At 46.5% G+C, this 18373-nt stretch overlaps 1 protein-coding gene across 1 annotated transcript in view; it reads right to left on the reverse strand.

Moving 5' to 3' along the window:
* GFRA2 (GDNF family receptor alpha 2) overlaps window positions 1-18373 on the reverse strand; it is an 87165-nt gene that overhangs the window by 16313 nt on the left and 52479 nt on the right. Inside the window, exon 5 of the mRNA XM_077305865.1 lies at window positions 1536-1645. Within this exon, the coding sequence (XP_077161980.1) occupies window positions 1536-1645 (110 nt within the window). The remainder of the gene's footprint in view (window positions 1-1535; window positions 1646-18373) is intronic.

The raw sequence follows: 18373 nt of genomic DNA on the forward strand, positions 1-18373 counted from the left end.
TCTCTGATATCTAAAGTGGTACCTTCAGCCCCTTCACTTGAGAACTGAAGAGGTAGAAGAGTGTGTATGTGTGCGCACATGTGTTTCGTGGTCAGATGAGGACACTGACTTTGGCGTGCAGGGTCTCAGTTGTACAGCATCTGCTTTGTATTCAGTCCGTGGCATCATCACTTTAAAGCAGGGGTAGTCAAACTGTGGCCCTCCAGATACTGGCCTTATGGGAATTGTAGTCCATGGACATCTGGAGGTCCACAGTTTGACTATCCCTGCTTTAAAGGGTCAGCCAAAAGAGGATGGGGAAGGCCTCGATCTGAGACCCTGGAGAGCTGCTTTTGGTCAGAGTGGATAACAGTGACCCAGATAGACCAATGGGCTCCATGTTATGTATTCATGTGAATTTGAGCAGAAAAGTGTTCTGCATGCTCCCAGAGGCTGGGACCTTTGTCACCAAGCCAAACATAGTCTCAGTGTGCAATAAAGTGTTATTATTTACAAGGGACTGGCCCCTCAGTGCAAGGTGGGAGGGCCCCTCTTCTGTTTTAAAGAGTTATTTATCTTCTCTTGGAATCAATGGACTGCTATTGGCAAAATGTTATAACGCAAGGAGGACATTTGTCAACTAAATAAGTGACAGGCTGCCTGTCTCCAAGAGCCACATCTGCACTGTTGGGTTGGAACAACTGAGAAACAGCTAAGAAACTGCAAAGAAATGGATACTCAGGAACATTCCCCAAGTGCATGGCACAATGTTAGGGTGCGAGCAAAGGCTGGTGCAAGTAATTTTCATTCTAAAACACTCAAAAAGGGATTGCGGGCCACCTAAAGTCCTTCTTGGGGCTTAACTGAAGAAGCACACTGAAAACCACTAAGAAAGCTCTACTGGATGGCCAGATGAGACAGTGGCCACCACTGAAGGCCTTGAGTCAGCCCTAAAAATGGATTCTCAGCAAAGGAAGAAGGGGGAAGGCACTACTCATACGTTGAACACACTTGGATGCATTTTGAATTCATTTTTTTTCCATTGGGGTAACAGGATGGGAAACCACCAAGGCATTCCAGGGCTGCTAGGCGGAGAAAGGGCAAACCACCCCTGTAGCCTCGGGCCTCTGGGGTCCCAGGAAGTCTGCTGCAACTTGGTGGCACTTTTTGCATGCACAATTCAAAATGCAAGAAGAAGGCGAGGGAAGGAAGTACTTTTGTAAACATGTACAGTGTCATTTTTAAATATATATTCTGAAACGTTTCATCATAAAGCAGGCAGGTACACGTACGTTTTGTCTTGCAGTATAAGTGTTTTTTAAGTATATGTTTGTGCTTTTAATTTCCCTTCCTGAAGAGACCAATACACGCTGAAGCGTACTCGGCAACTGAATTGGGTTCTTGAGGTAAGTATCGTGTGTGCTGTGAAATCTCTTGAATATCATTGTGTGATCTAGGCGCAGCTGCATTTGAAGAGAGTCTAGGAACTCCAGCTGGTCCAGACTAAGGGGGCGAAAGTTGGTTCACTTGGCAAGGACAACTTTAAAAAGACTTACCAATTAGGCCAGCATAGGAACCCAGACACGCCTGATAATTATCCCCAGGACAGCTGGTAAGGGACTGGAAAGATGCTTGACAATTTGTGTGAAAATCTGCCAGTCTTGATCTGGTTAAAAAAGAGAATGGAGAAAGCAAGATATAAAAAAAAACCCGGTACATCCCTCGAGAAATAGTAAGCCCTTTCTAAGAGAGAGAGAAAGGGAGGGCGAGAAGGAGGGAGGGAGAAAAGAAAGCTCAGTTCTCGCTGAGCTGAGGGCAGTCAAAGGTTGGAGCTGCGATTTCACAATTTACTTAATGCTGCCCTTTGTCGCTCTTAGATTTCTGAGCCTCATGCCCCGGGCCAGAGAAGGCAGAGAAGTCTTTCCACAGGAAGCTCTCAGGCTGAGTTGCCCACACAGGTGTGATGTGCATCCTGCTGGGAAGCAGAGCAACTACAGAAGAACTGAAGCTGCTCTCATACTTCTTGAAAAATATTTTCAGCCATGTCGAAAAACAACCTCCCTTTTTGAAGGGAACTTTTTCAGCACACCTTGTGAAAAATGTCTGCTCATTCATTTGCATTGCCTTCACTTGCCCTCCCTCTCCATTGCCCTCCCTTGCTTTCAGTAACAGCTTCTCATAGAGGAATCACTCGTCCAGATCGGAGGAAGCAGTCACAGCAAGAAGGCAAAAAAAAATGGTCCAAACAAGACTAGAAAAAATGAACATTTTCAAAATCAAAGTGGTATTCAAGCAAAAAGTCTATATAACAGACATTGTTACATTTAACCTGGAAATCGGCCTGGGAGAATATCTGGCACAACTCCAGGAAGTGCAAGCGTTGGAGCAATGAAGGCTGGTCTCTTTGGGGAGAAGGTGGGTGCAGGCATGTTTCCCAGCTGCTCCCTGCTAAATCTGTATGCCACACCACACATTCAGGCAGGCGGGCACTGACTAACTGCAAAGAGCACGTAAGGACTTGCACATTTTATTGATCAATAAAAGAATCCTCTAGAAACAGCAGTTTTGCCAAGAAGGTAACAATAAAACTGGCCCAAGTTGTGACCATGTGCTGAACATATTTATACTTAGTAATATTTATAATCCCACGATTACAGCATGGAACTCAGGATGGTACACACTGTTCCCCCCCCCTCCATTTTGTCCCTCACAACAACTCTTTGGGTTGGATTAGGCTGAAAAGGGTTGGTCCAAGATCACCTGGCAAGTTTAACAGTGAAATGGGGAATGAATCTGGGCCTCTCAGATCCTCCTCCAAGGCCCATTATGCACGGAGTGGAAGGTCCGCATTTGGGGTGGAATGGCGGCGGTTAAAATCACCAATTATGCATGCTGCAGGCAGCAACTGGGCGCAGAGTCAACATATGCCACCGAAAAAGCAGTGTTAGCAAAATGCGGAAGAAAGTGAAGCTTCCTGGGACCAGGGCACAACCAGAAGCGGCTCCGGAGTAGCCACGTGCATAATCGGATACTCTGGGTTTTGCCGCCGTTGCGTTCCATCCCGTGCATAAGCGGTTTGCTTCGCTTCTTCCTCCTCCGCATTCTCCATGCCGCCGTTTCAGCGACCGTGCATAATAGGCCCAATACATTCACCACGATACCCGACTTTGCATGGATACACTCAACTGATATTCGCAACATGTTCATTGGGTCGGGTGAATTGACCCTCCATCCTTGCTGGCTCATAGTAGCACCCAGGAGAATGTTTCTAGACAAAACAGTCAGAATTGGGCCAGCAGATACAGTTTTTACTTAGTTTATTTAGTCATATGTTCTTAGACCAGAATACAAAGGCTAAAGCAGATATAGTTTGTGTTTTATGGCTCAAATGGAATATAAATTCTTCTACGCTAGGAACTGCCTACAAAAGCTCTGTGTTTTCTGATACTGAGAAGTCCTTCTTTATTTCCAAAGGGATATATATCCTAGGACTTTCACATGTTATTTTGCTCACTTGATACTTGTCACTTTTCTGAAGTGATAAGTGACAACATATCTTGCCGAAAGCCACCCAAATGATCAAAAATATAGGGTGGGAATTGTGTTCTGCAAAGGAGGTGGCAGCTTCCCTGGTGAGAACTCCCCGTCAGCATTCACAGTTCCCAGGGGTGTGTGTGAATGGAACAGATTTTCTTACATAGACCACAGGACTCAGATTGTTGGCCAACTGTGGCTGTTTCTGGAGTGAGAAAATCTAGGAATGTATTGGCAGATGCTCTCCCACCATTGCTGAGCCAGGAATGGCAGCAGTGAAAGAGATCAGAGAGTGCTCCCCTCTGGCCAAGGAACAAGTGAGGCTGAGAAATGAGAATTATTACTACCCCCAACCAAGGGGAATTCAACAGGTGGCCTGAAAGTGGACATTTACTTGCAGGGTGAATTCATTATGGCTCTTGGGCAGTTAAATGTTCCAGGGTGTATTTCGCGGAGACAGAAAGCATCTCCCTCCACTGGAATCTCTGCAACTGAAGTCATCACGGCAGGAGCATGTGGATGGAGGTACACCACATCCGTCTTCCAACACATCACACTGAGGAGCTTCTGCTGACAAACACATTAAGCTGCTGTGTACAGAGTCAGACCATTGGTTTACAGAGGTCACGATTGTCTACTCAACTGGCAGCAGCTCTCACAGGTCTTTTGCATCAGCTGGTACTTGATCCTTTTAATGAGGACTGAACCTGGGATCTCCTGTGTGCAAAGCAAATGCTCTACCACTGAGCCACAGTCCCACATGGCTGCTCTGAATTCCCAAGGAAGACCTTATAAACAGAGATGCCCCACCATCCTGCTGCCCTCAAAGTTAATCAATATAGCTTATATGGGACATGCCAAATGTCCAGAAAGGAACACCTCTAAAGCAGCCCTCCAGGAGACAAAAGAGTGTTTTATAGGTATTAATATGCTACCCACATTTTAGTTGCCAATAAAAATCTTACATCTGAAACTCATATATTTTTTTGTTAAGAGCGTAGTACAGAAAAGACTGCAATTGATCCCAACTCCTCAGCATTGTCTGTGTGCAGTGTTCAGAGAGAGATCATGTTCTTCAGCTTTCACGGATACCTGTAAGAGCAGCAAATGCTTGGGCTTCAAGCACACTAACACCAGCCTATATATATTGCAAGCCAGGACAATGGGAACAGCCACCCTGGCTAGAAGACAATAGACACTTGGAAAGACATCAGCCACCCCTGATGACTGATGATCAGCCACCCCTGACTTCTGTCTTGGCAAATTCCTGTAGATCTAGGGATGGAGCCTAGGGAGCGTGGAGTTTGGGGAGGGGAGAGAGCTCAGCAGGTATGAAGCCATACAGCCCACCATCTCCACCACCACCCTAAAGCTGTCAGTTCTTCCAGGGGAATTGGTCTCTGTAACCTGGAGGTCACTTGTAATTCCAGAATGCCAGTCCCCACCTGGAGGTTGGCAACTATTTGCAGTCCATGTAGTGGTGGGGCTTTAGGCACAGGGAATAGGAGAGGATCTGCAGAAAGTATACAAAACCTGAAACCAGCCTCATCAGGACCAGCCTGCCTTTAATGCCCAAGGCAGGATATCCAAGTGGCACCTTCCTGGGTGTTCTTCAAAGGCATTACAGCACTTCTTTCAGGTTGTCACAGTGTATTTCGGATGTTTATCCTCCCTGGCATCCGCCCAGACTGGAACAATCAGTTAGGGAAGAGAAAAGCTGAAGAATCTTCTACAAAGAGCTGCCTCGCAACAAAACAGATCATCGGTGTGTCTTGCCCGGTACAGGGATGCTCAATCACCTCTCTATTCAGATGACAATCTGTTCACGTATTGCAAGCAGAACCCTTGAACCTCAAAAGCAAAGTCTTTGTTTTGCAAATGTATGAAATTGAATCAAAAATGCTCTGTGCATGTGTTTTCTCACACTGCTTTTCCCTTCCCTCATCAATCATTTCTGTGATCTGCTAAAAAAAATAACACTTCTTTAAAAAGAATCATTTCAGCCTCATAAGGAGGAGAGTTGCATGGTTTGTTTCTTTTGACTGGCTGACCCAGCGATCATCAGCTCCATAGTACTTCACCATGGCTATCCAAGGGTTGCCAACCTCCTGCAGGGGCCTGGAGTTCTTCTGGAATCACAGGGGAATTCTACACTACACAGATCAGTTCCCCTGGCAAAAATGGTTGCTCAGCAGGTTGTCATCTATGGCACTGAACTGAACTCTGCTGAGGTCCCTCCCATAATACCATCATCCATCCCCAAATCAGAGATAACAAGCCTGGTTGTCCCCCACTCCTCATGTGATCCATCAGCTCAATGCATCTGGTGATGGGGGGGGGGGAATCAGCTGACAAAAGAGGTGGTTTTCTTGGTTACCTTGACCTGATTAGCGAGGGATGCTGTGTGGTTTGTTTCTCTAGAGTTTTCCCATTTTCCCATTTCCCCTTTCCATTTTCCCTGCCTGCCTGCCTGCCTGCCTTCCTTCCAAAGCCATGCATGATTCTGTGCATTTGGTATGAATTGGTTCTACACATTCTTGAACTCCGACCTGGGGACCATATTTCTATCCTATGCTTCTATTTAAAAAAAAATACTTAAGACAGCTTACAACATTCAAAGACATACAAAACAGCTGAAATAATAGCAGGGGTCTTAAAAACTTACATGCACAGAAGACAGGTTTAACTGAAATATGTCTTCCAAAATTTCATGAAAAAAAGTTTCTAACTAATCCTGGAAGACCTCTAGAGAAGAACCAGTCCATGGTGCAGGGGAGAGACTCCCAGAGAGCAGACAGAGCAGCCCAGAATGTCGCTGTGCTGCTTTCTACCAGTGGATTTCTCCAAAGGGGCTTCCTGGAGCCCCTTTGGACTAGTTGAAGCTTCCAGACCTTGTTCAGAGGTAGGTAACTGATGCACAGTGCATCTGAGTGATTCTGTAGTCATGGACAAAACCCTGGGATGGGGCCCCAGTGTCACTGCCACCCCCGCCCTCCTCAGTCCAAATGACGGGTGGCCCTCGCCCTGTGCAAGGTGGGCAGGAACCACTGCTGTTGCAGGAGCCCAGCAATCAAGTTCCAGATGAAGAGGGTGAAAGCAACAACAGGAGCCTCCTCTTCTTCTTCTCCCTCCCCCCTCCAGCCCAGGACAGCTTCTCCTGTTGCCCATTAGCTAAGGCATGCCGCCTAGAGATGCCAGGTCTTTCCCCAGAGTGGGAGACTTCCCAACATCCTTTGCCTGCCGGCAACTGAGGTCTGACCAAGGGGAATGGTGGGGCAGGAATGGATTGTGGGCAGCATCATGGCAGCACCCCGATGCCACTTCAGTTTTTACTGGAGGCACTATGGATGCCTTAGAATAGGGTTCCTTGATGGCCCTGGAAGGGTTTCCTGAATGGGTGGGAGTTAGTTAATTCTTTATATATTTTTTTTAAAAATTGTTGATCAGTGATATGACTATATACGGTCATGACTACCTGACCCCCCCCCCCAAAGAAAATGGCCAATGATGGGCCTGGAGAAGGTGGGGAGGTAGGCATATTCATAGCTGTGTTTTCCAGCCATATTCTGCACAGTCGCTCCATTTTTGGTGTTTCTCAAAGCCTGGAGAACGTTTCATGGGTTTCTCAATGGTAAAAAAGTTGAGAAAGGCTGCCTAGAATGTACAAAAAAGCCACATTACGGAAGCGCTCACTGGTGCAATGCCAGCACACCAGCCCCCCCCCCCCCCCATTGCTCCCGGAACTTGACAGCTGTAGGCAGTGGCAACCCCAACAGCACTGCAAAAATGCAAAGCTGCACAAAATACTGTTTGTTTCGACTTTGCGAGCAGACTGTCAACACAATCACACATGAGGCATTTGTTCAGCACAAAATGGGCCTGGTGAACCAAATAAGTTCATGTTCCAATTGTATGGGGGGAGTGGAGTTTTTGGCACCCCTGGCCCCGCATAGTCTCCTGCGAGCGGCAATGGCTGTTCAAGGCCTCGAGGTCTTTCCGCAGCCCAGATGTTGCCCTTCTGGAAAGGCCTTCTGCCTGTTAAGGCTTGGCCCCTCCACAAGGGGCGGACGTGGTAGGAGGTTCTGAATTGGGCCACCTTCTCATACTGGATTGCAAAGCAATTTGGCATCGCCCCCTAGGACAAAGTCATTGCTTTAATTTCGTTTCACTTTCCATTCTGCTTGTTAACAGCTGCCTGGAGGCAGGCAGCCAAGAGAGGCCCTGCCTTGGTGAGGAGAAACTGTTCACCCTTTTTTTGTACTTGAGAGAGGCAGTCGGAAGAAAGGCCCTCCTTCCAATCCCCGGGCTCTCAGGTTCTCAATCAAGCCTCTGTTCACTTTGAACAGGGCTGATCCTTTTCTTGCCTGTTTCTGGGAAGGGGTTGCCAACTTCCAGGTGGTGGCTGTGGCCTCTGTGAAAATGGGATTTCAGTCCTTCCCCCGGACAATTTCCTACACTGAAATGATCCCAATTGGGCACTATTCATACAGGAACTGGGAGAACCCACAACTAATATCTGTTACATCAGGCAGCTAACCAAGACTCTGTAGAACAGGGGTAGTCAACCTGTGGTCCTTCAGATGTCCATGGACTACAATTCCCATGGGAATTTCTCCCCAAAAGGGGAGAAACAACCTGGAGGACCACAGGTTGACTACCCCTGCTGTAGAATACGAATGTGTGGATTACACACTCTGGCAGCAATTTGAGGAAGAGCAGGGCAGTTTAACCAGTGAGGCCTCGTTCCACCTCTTAGTCCACCAACTAAAGACCAAATTAGATGACACACAACTGCCACAAGTCACAGTCAGATGTTACATGGGGAAGGAATGTTCCCCAGTGTGATGGGGCCCAACTCAGGTTGGGAGCACAGCACGAGGGGGTCATTTGGGCTCCACTTTCCATTCCACACTGTTTTCCTGAGCCCAGAGGACATTAATATTTCCTGCTAGGAGGGTTCCACATGCACAGACAGCAGCACATGGAGCTCCACAGCAGGCATTTTGGCTCCGCAAAACAGTACAGCAGACAAATCTGACGCCTTTCATCACCCTCATCCCAATATCAAGCTCCGTGACTGAACAGGGAAGTGTCAGGAAGCAGGACATTTTGGGACATTGGTCCCAAGCAGCCTGTCTAAATCATGTTGGGGAACAAAGATGGATGCTACAGCCCGGGAGGAAGATGGAAGACTCAGTTCCTTCCTGCAGTTTGACAGACCAATGGCTGGTAAATGAAGTCAAGAACAGGTTATGAAGACTGTGTCATTTTCAGTTCAGATGGCTGAATTCAAGATCATTATGAAGGCTTGTGTGGTTCCTAGCTCCATTACGCCATACCAGTCTTAGCACAACAGCCCATCTTTTCTGTCTTTACAGACATGATGAAGAGACACCGGTTTGAGCTTTGAGACTGAAAGCAATCTTCCTGCCACAGAGAAAATGCCCCCCAAAAGGGGAGAAACAAATATTCCTCATCCCCATTTTCCAGCAGAACTGGAAATACTAGAGATAAACAGAAGCACATTTCAGACTAACTCCCGGTCTATATTCACCGCCAGATTTCAGATGGAAAACACAGGCTGGTTCCAACCTCTCCTTCTCTAATGCTTCTTTTTTCTGTTCAACTTGCACATGGTAGTATTACATTTGAAGGAATATCCAACCTCCTTTCCAAATTCATTCCAAAGCACCTGAAAATGTTCAACCAGACCTAACCAGAGCTTCAGATTGTCCTGGGGACAAAGTTGAGACGGTCAAGCACATGCAGCCTTCAGGTGGTAGCTCCCAGGTGGTGGCTGGGGATATCCTGGGATCATAACTGATCTCTGGGCAACAGAGATCAGTTCACCTGGAAAAAAATGGCTGCTTTGGTAGACTCTATGGCAGCAGACCCCTTCTCCTCCCCAAATCCCTCCAATCTTCAAAATCTCCAGATATTTTCCAAACCAGAGTTGGCAACTTTATAACAAGCAGAGCCTTGACGAGCAGTGATGCACAGTGGCTTGCAACCCATGGAAATAGCTTCAGCAGTTCTCCAGCAGCCCAGTCAGAATCATACAATCAGATAAGGAAGCTGTTCTTTCCCCTCTCATTCCTAGTGCAAAAATGTTCTGCTGGATCACAGCCAGAATCCTCCAGTATCCCCCAGAATACTCCAGTTTGCTAGTCTTGCATTTAGATTATTTGCATGGCCACCCGACCGATGGCCAGACACACTTCAAATGCCTCAGAAGTGGTACAGAAGGTGAAGTTTCCTCCTCCCAAAGTTTGCTCAAGTTGCCCTGAGCACATGACCTTTCTCCAGTCTTTGCAACGAGTGGGTTTTCACACACAGTGGATTTTCACACAGACTGATGTGCCATGATGAGACCAAAGTGGCTGGTCCAGCATCCCTTTTTCGACAGCAGCCAGCTCAAAGCCTCTAGGAAGCCCACAAGCAGGACAGAAAGGCAAAGCACAGAGAATATGACAGGAAGGCTGCCAAAGGAGAGGGGAAGTCAGGACAGAGGCTGGTGTGAAAGCTGTTAAACCTTGTCGCATCAGCAGCAAACATTTGCAGTGGCAGTTTTGAGAAAGGGATCAGGAATGCCAGCTTGCATCACGCTGATGGGTCTGCTGAACCCTCTGGTTATCTCGCCGCCAGTTCTGGACATCAGCTCCGGGTGTGAACAATGACAAAGGGCCTTGACAGGGACTAGAGAGAATGAAATGCAGTTTCCGTAATCTCTGCTGACTGCACTTCACAGGGTTGCTATCGTCAGGTACAGCAGTCAGCCATGGCTTTGCAAGGCTGTTCTTCACACCGTTAACAGCCTCGGGGACTCCTCACTTCCCAGAATGCACCACCTCAACTTTGCCATTGATAATGCAATGTTCATGGAGGCCCCAACAACATGATACATTTCTCCACGGATCTGGTTGGGATTCTCATGACCTGACTCACATTGCCTACAGCTGCTAAGATTCCCAGCTCATGTTTATTAAATACCTGGAGATTTGGGGGTAGAGCCTAGGAAGGGCGGGGTTTGGCACACATTGCTATAGAGTCAACCATCCACAGTAGCCATTTTCTCCAAAGGAACCGATCTCCGTCATCTGGAGATCAGCTGTAATCCAAGGAGATCTCCACCCCCACCTGGAGGCTGGCAGCTCTAGAAGCTACATGGGAACTGCAGGGAACTTATTTCCCCAAGCTAGGGTTGCCAGCTCCATGTTGGGAAATGCCTGGAGATGTTGAGAGTAGAGTCTGAGGAGGGGAGGGTTTGGGGAAGGGAGGGTTCAAGGGGACATAATGCTATGGAGCCCACCTTCCAACGCAGCCCTGTTCTCCAGGTGAACTGATCTCTGCCATCTGGAGATCATATGTCAACCCAGGAGGTCCTTAGCCACCACCTGGAACTTGGCAACCCTTCCGCAAGCACTGTAGGGCCTGAGATTGGGTTTGAATGACTGCAAAGAGATGGAGTTTCAGCCACTGCCTCCCTGCGCAACTTTTGCAACCTGAAACGGCTCCCGGAGCAGTCTTTGCAGCTTCACAGGGCTGCATGTGCCATATCCTGACCCAACTAAAGGAGAAGCCCATCCCAGCTTTTGTATTGTTCAGATATGAACTGAATGAAGGCACCTGTTTGTTTTGTTTTGTTTTGTTTTCTGAGATGGGAAAACTGATGGGCTGTGAGGTCAACTTCGGCCCTATGAAATTTCCACCACCCAATAAATACATGGACAGCAACGCTCTCAGAGACTCCATAATGGAAGCAAGAAAGGAGCTGGAGATAAGATAACATCACAAGCCTGCCTCAGAGGATTCTCGAGACTCCTGAGATTGCATTAGTGAAATGCTTTAAACACCCATTAGAACAAGGCTAAGATTTATGACAATTCAATCAAGAGGCCTAGCTAGATTTGGGGGGGGGGGGCAGGCTTTCAGCATCATCCAGGCAGGTGGACTGAGTTATTATTTATTTGCCAAAACCAGAGTCCCCCCCCAAACGAAATGAATAAACTACATTCCAGATGGCGCAAGGTCTCCTCTCATATATGTTCTAATGGAGTACAGGAAAAGATCGATGCAGGACATCCATTTAATTTATCCACCAGGCAAGTGGAGAAATGCGGGGACTCTCCTGCCTCACCCATCCCATGATCCGAGTCAGAGGCACATCAATTGCCTTGAAGAAGTGCGGCAAGTTCATTGCCAACCCTGATGGAAATTTGTCACTGCGGTCCCTCGGGCCCTGCTCCTGGCTTGTAGCATCCTCCAAGGCAAATGTTATTCTTTTCATAATACATGACAAGCCAGCTGGTAAGCTTTTCATAATATCCAAGCCAGATGTCGCTCTTTCCATTAGATACAATGAATTCTCAGTGATTGGACGAGAGTTTAACTGCTAGGAATAAACCTTACTGGAACTGTCCCAAGGCTTCTCGGATTCCTGTCTTTCTAAGTGCCTCAGTTAAGAGCATCTTGGCCAACCCTTCCTTGGAACAGTGGCCAAACTGCCATTCACAGCTCTGGGGACAGGTGGTCCTGTCCGGCCTTCAAGCTGAAACCAGAAATGGCCAAGGATCTGGAAAACGGGAGGGCAATGAAAGAGAGACATTTCCAGCTGGGTAGCTATTTTCTTGAAATGCTTTGAGGCAAAGGATATATCCAAGCAGATTAAAATTAAAATCCCCGTCTTCAACCCCCTTATGTGCGGACACCACTTCCAAATGTAACCTCCTGGTCATTCCTTTTGACAAAGAGTCCAAATTTGTGTTCCTTCTATAGGAATATATAGCTGGGGGAAGCTACCTTGGCTTGGGGCTCTTTGTTTATGTACCTTGGCAAAAGGATGCCTACAGGAACTAAATTCCCCCTTCAACTGTGAATACTCGCAAGATATGGCTGTTTTCAAGAGCTATTTAACAGAGATGCTAAGTATCTAGTTTGTGAAGCCAGACAAGGTCTGGCACAGAAGGATGCAAAATTGGCCTTCTTTACACATAGTAGGGAAAAAACCTGAGTATCACTATCAAAAGATACAACAATATAGCAACTGCAAAAGGAGCTGAAAGGGGGCATTATGGAAAACTAGACAAATTGGACTGCACACTGCTAAAGCAAGGCAGCCATGGTGTGGTGAGATCATTTGTATAGTGGTTACAGAGCATCAAATAAGGCCTGGGTTCAGGTCACCTGGTACACATGGGCCAGCCTCTCTCTCTGCCTAACCCACCTCACAGAGCAGTTGGAAGGGTAAGTGGGCAAAGCTTCTCAGATGAAACATGAACAAAAGGAAGATAACAGCAGGCAGGTTTTTCATCATCGGCATTGAATGGGACTCTAGGGGGAAGGGTGCCAACCTTTCTGCAAGGCTGTGGGCAGGAATCCAAGGATATGGAATACCACAGATTTGGACAGGTTAAGTGCAAGCTATGACCTTCCCTTTAAACAGAAACTTGCAACAGGGAAATTATTCCTGGGCTCTTCCACTTCTGAAGACCCAACATCTGTCCTATGGCTTCATGGTGGTGAGCATTTTGGGAAATGGGCAGGATGGTTTCGTTTTCTAAATCCCATGGGTGTGGGTATGGGTTAGGGTTGCCAACAGGCCTGGTGAAAAAGGTACTAATAGAGGTTTAATGTGTGGAAATGAGCAACTGAAGCTTTTCCTGGCATTGTAGGTAAATAACTTCACTGGAAAATAAGCCGGTGTTAAAGGAACAAGACATATTTTTCCCTCCTGGCAGCTGGCACATAAGTATGGACAGAACTTGCAAGTTTCAGAATGGTGCTTGAAAAAGGGGGCCACTGCAAAACAGCTCTTGCTTGCCAGAAGTAGATTATAAAAACTGTACAACCCCAATAGGAAAGGATTCTGGGATTTTGGCTGTCAGCCAAAAGCACATACTCATTTTACTAGTGAGCAATGCTCCTTTTCTGGACCCGGATGAGCATTCACTACAATCTTAGAAACATATTCGCCTTAGGCTCTCTTTTTGCGTATAATAGATAATCCTCCCATACAGACACACACACAGGAGCAGCACTCTGTGCCTCCTTATATAAACTCTCAGCCTGAGTTGCCAGAATTCTCAAAAACCAAAGTGAGCAACCCTAATGACAGAGTCAGCATTCAGCCTCTTTAGAAGTCAGGACTTGCTCAGCTTCCCAGAGCTATACAGCCAGAAAGTACACTTGGTCCCTTCCAGACCAAACTTGGAGCCTAGTAGCTTCTCCCACCCCTGTGTAGAGGAGGCTCAGTCAGCTTGTGCTGGGGGTTTTCCAGGAGCATCTTGTCGTCCACCATTGGAGACAAATAACTGGACCAGAAAGACCTAGATGGTAGCAAGGAGAGACATGCGTTTTTCAAAAGATTCCTATGGATGGGAGTGGTCCAGACAGACAAACAAAGGGCATGATCTGCCATGAAGTTCTCCTGTACACAGCATGCCACACTACACCCATTCATTTCAAAACTGCTTGTATGGAAGACCCTCCCAGGGGGCTCCTATCCAAAGCCTTCTCTTCCACTAACTCAGCCTCCTCTTTGCATTTTGCACTCCTGTATTCTTTTTGAGAATCCGTGTTTTGATTCATTGTGCTTAAATGCACTTGAAGGTGTATGTGTGGGGGGTTGTTTCCTGCCGTATCCTCTCACCTATGCTCAAAGGCTATTATTACTTGATAAAAGAAGGAAAGAATTAAAGGCATGCATCATTTGATTTTAATTGAAGGAATGTTCTATTCCATTGAACTGCTAACTAAGCTGAACAGGAGATTGCGTTTACATAAGCAAACCCTGAGCCGATATAGACTTGCTGTCACGTTAAGTCAATACTTATGAAAGTTCACTATTTAATTATTTAGCAAGGATTGACTTATTATTGTGTTAAGATTGTGGTTAGTCTTCAGCGAGGCACACAAAGAAGGGAACAGATTTCTTCCAACTTGATTCCAAATGATCATGCCGTGACTGTGAGGTCTTCTCTGGTATTCCCACCCCTCGGCCAGCGTAGAAAGTGGGAATGGCCAGATGTGGAAACACGGGGCCACCACTGGGGTATGAAGACAAGGAGCTCTTTCTTGGCTGCTCCATTCTCACACCTCCTATATCTGTTCACGTCACTGCCACCCTATACCCAAAGCCGATGAGGTCAGCCTCAAGTTTCCTCAGCCCTGTAACCACAATTGCCATGTTGGTAGTGATGGACTTGGGAGCAGCAGACATATTGGATACGAAGACAGGCATCCACAGTTAACTGGAAAGGCGGCAGGAAGAGAGGGACTGTTTTCCTTGACTATGTTTCTCAAATGTTGTACCTTTCGAGCGCATTACCCAGATAAACTTGCCTATCAATATAATGCAGGGAGGCAGGTTGAAAATAGAGAATGCTAATTATACTTATTTAAAAAAAATTTAAAAATCAATTATACCCATCAGTAGAACAAAATAATCACCACAAACTAACCATTATTGCACAGCAGTCCCCAGATCCAAGCTGGAAATGTCCCTTCTCCCTGCTGGATGCCTAATCTAGAAGCATCAATCCCTGCTCAGTTTTTCACAGAGTTGTCTAGAAACTGTCATAGACCAGAAACCCAGGGGCTTAGTTATGTTTCCTTTGTGCCCCCCCCCTCCACGCACACCAGTTTTGCTTGGCCCAGAAGCTGCACCTTGAGTCCTCCCTGTGTTTTCAGTTTAGCTGTCATAACCGTCATCAAACTTCTCCTTTCCCTTTTCCAGTCAAACCACTCCCACCTTTCCCCCTCAGTACCTCCTTCTGCTCTATGGATTCTTCTCCTCTTGCTTGTTAGTTCTGCACCTGAGATCCTCAGGGCTACTGCTAATTGCAATTACTTGGATGCATTTCAGGAGCAGACTGACCATTATAGCTAGCAGGAAAAGCCCACTGGGCTGATAGCCCGGAGGCAGAGCTGCCAACAGGCCTGGAGCAAAATGTCCTGTCACTTTAATAGAAGCTTAATGTGTAGAAATGGGCAGCTGAAGCTCTTCATGGCATGGAGGTAAACAACATCACCCAGTAAATAATATACCACTTAAGTCTCTATTTAAAAGGCAGGTCTTTTTTTTTCCCTCCAGGCAGTTGGCAACGCTAGAGGGTCACTGCCTCCAGGGATGCCAGGCCTCAGGTGAGGCCTGGGGGCCCCCTGAAACTATAGTTCATCTCCAGACTACAGAGATCAGTTCCTCTGGAGAAAATGGAAGGTGGACACCGTAGCATCACTCCAGTAAGGTCCCTCCCTACCCCATATCCCACTCACTCCTAGCCCCAGCCCCCAAGTCTCCAGATATTTCTCAATGCAAAGATGGCAACACTACCCCACTCCTCAGTAAAGAGCCAGCATGGCCAAGCACAAATGACTTCTGCAAGAGCACCCAGGTTAGCTGCAGCATTCCTGGGCAAATGACCCAGGCTGGACAAGTGAGTTGGCCACCACTTCACAAGTTGCTGCAGCCCAGCTAGACCGTTTTGACCCCCCATGGATTTTGTGGAAGAAGAAGAAGAAGATGAAGACAAAGACGAAGAAGACGACGACGAAGAAGAAGAAGGTCTCAAAGCGACTTACATTCACCTTCTCTTTCCTCTCCCCACAACAGACGCCCTGTGAAGTGGGTGAGGCTGAGAGAGCCCTTATATTACTGCTCAGGCAAAACAGCTATATCAGTGCTGTGGTGATCCCAAGGTCACCCAGCTGGTTGCATGTGGGGGAGAGCAGAATCGAACCCAGATCACCAGATTAGAAGTCCACACTCCTAGCCACTACACCAAACTGGCTCTCCAAACTGGAAGCAGGCAAGATGTCTGATATGTAAGTGGGTGTGAGCATTTTCCCTCTTGCTATAAAATCATAGAAACCTTTATTCAACAAAAATATCAAAATGTGAAGCTATTGCTTCTCAATATATCCTCCATCTATGTCTATACACCTGAAGGCCGTGTTTCCATCACTCAAACCCTTCCCCGAAGAATTCTGTACTCTTTGATTTACACTATGTCAAAACAGCAGTTTTGGCATCCTCAAGGGACTCAAATTATGTTCATTTTCAATGTTCTTTGAGTTTGGGGAAGAAAGAGATGTCTGAAATGGCAAGTTCAGGGCTGTAGAGTGGATAGGGTAAGGTTTCCCAACAAAATTCTTGCCCTTGTTACCCTTGAAGAATGAACAGAAGCATCAGTCAGGTTGGTGTAGTGGTGAGGAGCACGGACTTCTAATCTGGCAAGCTGGGTTTGATTCCACGCTCCCCCACATGCAACCAGCTGGGTGACCTTGGGCTCACCACAGCACTGAGAAAGCTGTTCTGACTGAGCAGTGATATCAGGGTTCTCTCAGCCTCACCTCCCTCACAGGGTGTCTGTTGTAGGGAGAGGAAAGGGAAGGAGATTGAAAACCACTTTGAGACTCCTTCGGGTAGAGAAAAGCGGCATATAAGAACCAATTCTTCTTCTTCATTGTCATTATGGGGGGGGGGGGGAATCCTTGGCACAATTTTCCTGGCCTTTTTCTCACCAATGCAGTTTTCAGTTTTCTTAAAACTTCTTCATAATAACTCCCTGTGATCATCCTGAGTCCTTCAAAAAAAATCATATTGTTTGAAATAAACATTTTGTTTTGAATAAACTCTAGTATGATCTAGAATCCTAGTAGCAAAACTTTGGGACTTACTCTCAGACTACCAACCAGATTGTGCATGTTGCTTTTGTGAAAGGTAATTTCCCTACACTTCTAAAACAGGCTGTTGGCTTGGTCTTTATTTAAAAAAAGAAAAAAAAGTCATCATTAGACACTGCAGATCTGAACAGCTATAGGCCAGCATCAAAACCTACCATGTTAGGTCAATAGAAGCTAAATTGATTTAATTAAATTATACTTTGGTCACAGTATCAGAAGAAAAGGGTCACTGGAAGAGACTATGATGATAGAGAAAAGTTGAAGGCAACTGAAAAAGAGGAGGACCCAATATGAGATGGATTGACTCAATCCAGGAAGCCGCAGCCCTCGCTTTGATTAATTTATAAATTTGTCTTAACTTGGAGACAACTTGATTGCTCCTAACATACACACAATTGAGAGCCATCTTGGTGTGGTGGTTAAGAGCAGAGGACTTTAATCGGGAGAACCCGGTTTGGTTCCTCACTCCTCCTCCACATGCAGACAGCTGGGTGACCTTGGGCTAGTCGCTGTCCTGTCAGAGCACTGTCAGCCTCATCTACCTCACAGGGTGTCTGTTGTCGGGAGAGGAAGAGTGTTTGTAAGCCACTTTCAGACTCCTTCAAGTAGTGAAAAGCAGGGCATAAAAACCAGCTCTTCCGCTTCTTCAAAGGGTATTTGCAGGTCAGCTCCAAACTTTCTTGGTTGAGGCAGATTATCTAGATATGTTTCAATCCATCTTTCAGCAGTGAGACTGCCAGATTACCAACACTGAGAGAACACCAGGCAGAGGGTGACCTAGCAGGACCTAAAACAATTCTTCAGGACGTGCAAGATGGAGTTGTTCCGCCAAGCCTACAATTAAGGCCCACAGAACATCAAAGTAGCTGGCCTCCGTACATGCGTATGGACGTGTGTGTACAAGCACAATAACATCCAGCTGCCATAGAAAGATCTCACTCAGCACTTTATTCTCCTCCCCACACACACACTTTTGAGAAGGACGACAAGCTCCTAAGCTGTAATGAACACCGCCTGAAACTGCGAACTATAATTAATAGTTTTAATGATGTTAACTATTTTAATCATAGGAAGTGAATTGTTTTATGTTTACAGTTGTGAATTTTATTGTATACATTGTAAACTGCCCCAAGCCCATGGGGGAAGGGCAATGTCAAGTTAAATGAACAAAGAAATA

Source organism: Paroedura picta, chromosome 12 (genome assembly GCF_049243985.1).
Source record: "Paroedura picta isolate Pp20150507F chromosome 12, Ppicta_v3.0, whole genome shotgun sequence".
NCBI classification, from domain to species: Eukaryota; Metazoa; Chordata; class Lepidosauria; order Squamata; family Gekkonidae; genus Paroedura; species Paroedura picta.